Below are 6,531 nucleotides of genomic sequence, written 5' to 3' on the forward strand. Positions count from 1 at the left end.
ATGTGACTGACCATCATAAGCAGTGGGGAACGAAAAATGAAGAAGAGGTATACCCACGATACCTGACATTGGATGTCTCTGTGGAATATGAGGGTGCACACTATTGTCTTTTGTATCTATACCCACCATATCCTCTACCTTGTAGAATGAGGCCTCTTTAAGTGTGTCTAACAAGGAAAAAGGGTTTACTTCAAAGTTTAAATCTTCATCAAATCTCGCTCAAATGCTGCAAATTATCGTTGTAGATGTGTTGTAGTAGTCTCGAACACAATGTTCCACCAAGATTTGTTGGTGATTTGGCCAAAAAACACACCAGAGGTTTTCTGGCACCGAAAGTCAAAGTCAAGCGAAACGACTGACAATGACCCATTTTGATCGAAACTTAGTTTTTATAATACATGAATGTAATGTTTCAGTCGAACTGAAAACTGAAACAAGCCTGAGACTTCAACCGAAACCAGTAAGTTTTGACCGAAATCTTGTACACCTAGTGAGTCGAGGCCCATTTTGTTTTGACCTTGGTCGAAAGTCGAAACCGATATAATTCACGAGATTTCGGTCGTAAGGTTAGAGCCTTTAACTCATACTATATCACCTATCTTTTCTGCTACTGTCCATTCTCTTCTTTGCATGCAACACTCAACTATCTATCATCATGTCACCCAATGGTGCTACCCTTAGCACGATTGCATTTTATTCTGTTGGGGAACTATATAAGCCATGGCTATTGTTTCAAAAATGTAATGTGCATCCCAATGTTTTTAAGGTAACATTGTGCCCTTGATAATGGTTAGTTGCACTATTGCAACATGTTGGTCACAGGTTTGAAAATTGGAAACAGCCTCTCTTGCGAAGCAGGGGGTAAGGCTGCGTACATTTTCCCCTCACCAACCCTGCAGTAGCAGGAGCCTCGTGCACTAGGTTGCTATTTTTTTTTTTCTCTATTGTGCCCATGATAATGAGACAGTAATTGTGCCCTTGATAATGAGACTTATTGTCAATTTTCCCCCTTATTGCATGTGTCTTTTTACTGCCCAATTACCTAGCTATGTAATATGCTACCGAAAACTTAAACATGTAACTTAGTTTCGGGATTTTTGTAGGCCATTGACCACATCATTAATTCTGCTGCAAAGTCGAACTATATGTCTGCTGGTCAGATATCTGTGCCAATTGTTTTCAGAGGACCAAATGGTGCTGCTGCTGGAGTTGGTGCCCAACACTCTCAGGTATGGATTATTTCCTGTGGTTTAGAAGATTTCATAAGCTTCTGGGTTTATCCGTGTCTCTTTTACGTTTTATAAGGTGCAATAAGAACCTTTGTGGAATGATAAGACCAAAATGCTTTATTACCTGCCTTTTGGCCGTTTAATTGGTGGTAAATTTGTAGATCCTTCACTAGATGATGAAATAAGAGTAGAATTTTTTTTATGGAAGTGCATCAATTTCTTTATTTAACCTGTCCCCTGCTCACCTCCCCCCCCCCCCCCAAAAAAAAAAAGGGGGGGGGGGAAGAAAAGAAAAAGAAATAAGGTTTTTTTTTTTTAAATCAATTTTCCTACTCAATATTCGAAAGCTGGAGGAAGACAAATATTGACAGATTCATTGATTTCCTTTATGTCATTGGAAGTTGTTATAGAAAAGTTAGAAGCTCAAGCAGCATGGGAAATGCCAATGATGAGCTCCTTTACAAAGAGTGAATTTATGCATGTATCAGAGTAATGCCAACTGTGATACTGAATAATAAAATCACGACTTTGGACGTGTTTCTGTTTCCTGCTATTACCTCCTTCCCTACTTGCTGGCCAGGAGGATAAAAGAAGGGAAACCATATTAACGATATTATGTCTTTAGGCTTTCGAACCTGTTTGAGTTAAGCACTTATGTATCCTCTGTCCGTGATTTAGGTTGTATTTAATCTATATGTGAGGACCTGAGGTACTCTCCTAGTCTCCTCTTTCTTCCACCACCACAACAACAACAACAACAATGGCATTAAGAAAGAAAAAGAGTTTGAGATGTTACTGATTTTTCAACTGGAGAAATTGGATCATGAAGAGAGATATTCTGAAACTTGAGATTTGGAAATAGTGGATTTTTCTTCTCTTTGTGATTTATTATGAGAAGTCTAAGATAGCTGTTTAGCTGCATGTCTATCCGTCTACGGCTATAGATTGACAGAATATTGGTTTATATGCAGTGTTATGCACCTTGGTTTGGTTGTTGTCCTGGGTTAAAAGTGTTGGCTCCGTACTCATCAGAAGATGCCCGTGGCCTACTAAAAGCTGCTATAAGGGACCCTGATCCTGTTGTTTTCCTTGAAAACGAGTTGCTGTGAGTAGTACAAACTTCTATGATCAGTGAGGTATGCAATTTGACCTGACCAATGCTGTTTTTAAATTTCTCATTGTGGGCTTTGTACTGCAGATATGGTGAGTCTTTCCCTGTTTCTGCAGAAGTTCTTGATTCAAGTTTCTGCCTGCCAATAGGGAAAGCAAAGGTATGTTTTCTTCTACATCTACTATTATTATTGTTGTTAGACTGTGGAAACAATATCAAACACAGAAAACCAGTGCTAATAATGTAGAAGAGAGAGAAAAAGAAGAGCTGCGGCAAGCTTGGAGGAGAGGACTGTACCTCATGGTTGGGCAAAACGTTCCAGCTGCGGGCTTGAGACTACATTATATATTAATGACGTAATATGATGGACAAGTATACCCTTGATATAAACACTATTACAAATGAGCCCTTAACAAAACAACTGAATACCCAAACTACCCCTTGTGGTTAATCTTAACACTCCCCCTCAAGCTAGAGCATGTACATTACCAATGCCCAGCTTGGAACAACATTCCCAAAATACAGGATGAAATAGAGGCTTAGTGAACATATCACCCAATTGATTTTTAGAAGCAACAAACGGAGTAATAATCAATTTCCTTGTTACTGCATCCCTCACAAAATGACAATCGACCTCAATGTGTTTGGAACTTTAATGAAAAACCAGGTTGTTGGCAGAATAGATAGCAACTTGATTATCACAAAACATATTTATCAGGCTCTTGAAGAAATGATCTGATCCACATCAACTCAATTGCAGTATGAGCCAAAGCTTTATATTCAGCCTCACTAGACGTTTAGACCTTGCCACAATTGTCTGCTTCTTGCTTCTCCATGCAACAAGATTTCCACCAACAAATGTACGATAACTCATGGTAGATCTCTTATCACCTTTAGCACCAACCTACTTTGCATCTGAATAGCCAACCAAATCAATATGTTTATTAGGTTTGTAGATGAGCCCCTTTCCTGAGACACCCTTAAGATAACTTGGTTTAAAGCCCCATCACCACTTAGGGATGGCATTACTACAAAAAAGATGAAGCCAGAAGCTCCTCACTTTGCTGGACAGAAGGATCCATACTTATTCCTTGATTGGTTAGATTATCTAGAGGAATATTTTGACTGGTACAACCCTACAGAGGAGCGGAAGCTTAGGTTTGTTTACTCCTAATTGACTGGTCATGCTAGAGAGTGGTGGAGAAACCATGAAGAAAAGCTTAGAGTAAGAAGATGTGAACTTAAGGCTTGGGAAGAGATGAAGCAAGAGTTGAAGAAAAAATACCTACCGGAACATATCCAAAGAAAGTTCTCCCTTCGACAAGATTACCACCAAAAGGCATTTAGCCATTCACAATTGAAGAGAATTTGAAACATTTATTGGGCCGCATGACCACCCTTGAGCAAAAGTGATGCAGGTCAAAGTTTGAAGGAGAGAAAAATAATAGTCAGAAAATACTGTTCATGAATTACTGTTCACGATTAGATCACATAGGACCTAATTCCAAGCAAGATCTGAAATTCTGTCTGAATAGGGAGAAAATTGGGAACTCACAAACTGGGGCTCTGATGAGCCTACTCTTTGGATCGAATATTTTTCTTGTATGCTCGAACAAACCCTCAAAATTTGGTCAATTTCTGATGACTGAGCTGGGAGGGATATGTTGGTTGCAAGAAAACGGAAACTTTTGGACAATTTTTAGGAACTGTAGGTAGGAACTTCTAATGATGCTCAAAATTGGAGTGAAGAACCTTTATATGATGTTTAAGTATCCTTCAAAATATGAGCCTGAACTGCTGGTTGGTTGAAGAGATCTTACCTCACAAATGTTGGGTCAAGTTTGGGGCTGAAACTGGAGATTTCAGTGAACTCTCAGCCCAGGTTTGATCAGGCCTTGCTCTCTTGATCGAAGGTCCCTTTTGGGGAGCTAAATAAAGCCCCCAAAGCTTAGGTTAATCTGGTCTCTGTGCTGCTGCCTGTGGTCCTCGAACTGCTGTCCAGACTAAGTCTTAACGGCTGCCGCAGGGTTGTTTGTGTCTCTGGACTGCTGCTGATTGATGCCTTGATAATAGGTCGAATAGATCTCACAACACTCGAAGGCTTAACAGAAAATAAAGAAACGGAAGGGAAGAGGAATGGGGAAGAAGAATAGTGATCTAGGGTCAGGCCTCTCACCTTCACCTGGGAATCTCACCCTCTCATGTTGTAGGCATCTCACCTCTCAAGTTTTAGCTCTCTCTGCCATGGAGTTAAACTCACAATTTCATTAATCTTCAAAAAAAATCTTCCTTTCATTACAATGGAATGGGCTTTAAATAGCCTTATATTGCTTGGGCACAAAGAAATAACAAAAAAGAAACTCCTAAACTTGGTAACTTCTTGAACATAGAAACTAAACTAAACTTTCCTAAAAAACAAACAAACTAGTTGTTAAATAAGAAACATAAGAATAGAAACTTAACTCATAAAACTTGGAGATTAAGAAACAGATAAACTGACTAATAATAAAAGGAACCAAATAGGAAACTAAATCTCCTTATCCTAACAAAAGGGAACTAAAATAGGAGATATGGGCACAAATTACTGTTCACATGAACGGTAATTCGTGAACAATATTTTCTGACTATTATTTTTGTCCTCTTCTTCAAGCTTTGATCTGCATCAACAAATATAGAAAAAGCCTTAATGGAGTGCAACGGCCACTTATAATATCCAGTACTGATATCAACAACATCACCAACCTTCAACCGCAGGATAGAGAAAAAAAAATCGCAGGTGAGAAAATTGATTCCTTGTGGAGTAAACTTCATGTGCAAGGTAAGGTTTCGTCTTGAATTTATAATTTGTAAATATCAACTGCATCATTAATTGATTAAGAAGGGTAGCAATCGTCATCAATACTGAAAACCCTAGTTCTTCATCAGTTACTAGGTTTTCATGGTAAAAAAAAAAAGGGGGCAGCAATAGTTGGCTGCACACCACAAGAGAAAACCCTAATCAGGGTTTTCAGAATAGAGAAAAGTAAGATGACAAGCACTGACTAAATCCTCTCTGCTACCATGAAACAATATCGAGCGCAGGAAATTGGTGCTAATAGTATGTGTGTAGAGAGAGAGAGAGAGAGAGAGAGAGAGAGCTGTTGCTCACGGTTGGGCAGAATGCTCCAACTGTGAGCTTCAGACTACATTATATGTTAATGAAGTAATATGAAAGAAAAGTATACCTCTCATGGAAACATTATTACAAATAAGCCCTCAAAAAAACAAGAAGAATGCCCATAATAACCTGTGGTTATACTAAACCAAATAATTACAATGTTAACAACTGTAAATTTTCTGCTGTTGTTCTTCTTGTTATTATCACATTTATGTTTTTACTATTTAGTTTGCCTCTGTATTATGTATGCACTACAGATTGAACGGGAAGGAAAGGATGTGACTATTACTGCTTTCTCGAAGATGGTTGGTTATGCTCTCCAGGTTTGTTACAGTGCTTTGATCTAGCTATATCAGATGTACTGTTTTGTTGACCTGGATTATCATCTCATGTATTCTAAATGTAAGTTGTCTGGTGACCTGCATCCTTACTTGGCAAGTGCAAAGTTAAATCTTTTTGGGTTGGGATTAATTTTGGAGAATCCATGGTAGGACATTATAATCCTTTTAAAAATGTTTAACAATCTGTCAAAGAGTAGGTTGCATGACTTTCTTGTGTAATTCCTTGATGGTTCTGTTCTTACCTTTCCTTTTCTAGCAATAATGGATTATTTCTGCTATGCAGTTCTTCTTTAATGTGCTTCTTTGGAAGTGCTTTGTTTAGATTTCCCCCCTTTTTTTATGCACAAATATGCTTGAAATTTCTTCACCATATTTCATTTAACTTTTTGTTGTAAGACATTGTATGATAGTTTCTGTAGCAATCATACTAATGCATGGACATAAGTTCTGCCAAATGTAAACTGGCCTGAAACCTCATTAGTTATTTTGAGAATTTAGTCTGAGGGCTTGAAGTGTACGTGGCTCTCTCTGTGCAAGAAATGGTTCAGCCAACATTTTTTTTCTCCTCCCTTTCTTCTAAACCACATGGTTTTATTAAGGTTCTGTTTGACTTTACTGGATATTTTTTCTTTGGGAGATGTTTGGGCATGCTGCTGGCTTTCCTGCAGCTAGTGGCTCAACCATTTTTTTTTT

General features: G+C 38.4%; 1 protein-coding gene across 1 annotated transcript in view; it reads left to right on the top strand.

Annotated features, from left to right (window-relative positions):
• The first annotated feature begins 1,073 nt into the window (after positions 1-1,073).
• The window catches only part of LOC122080389 (pyruvate dehydrogenase E1 component subunit beta-1, mitochondrial), a 9,864-nt gene continuing 4,406 nt past the window's right edge, over positions 1,074-6,531 (top strand). The window contains exons 1-4 of the mRNA XM_042647346.1: positions 1,074-1,229; positions 2,201-2,334; positions 2,428-2,500; positions 5,755-5,820. Coding sequence (XP_042503280.1) covers positions 1,146-1,229; positions 2,201-2,334; positions 2,428-2,500; positions 5,755-5,820 — 357 coding nt within the window. The 5' untranslated portion in view covers positions 1,074-1,145. The remainder of the gene's footprint in view (positions 1,230-2,200; positions 2,335-2,427; positions 2,501-5,754; positions 5,821-6,531) is intronic.

This window comes from Macadamia integrifolia, chromosome 5, assembly GCF_013358625.1.
Source record: "Macadamia integrifolia cultivar HAES 741 chromosome 5, SCU_Mint_v3, whole genome shotgun sequence".
NCBI lineage: Eukaryota > Viridiplantae > Streptophyta > Magnoliopsida > Proteales > Proteaceae > Macadamia > Macadamia integrifolia.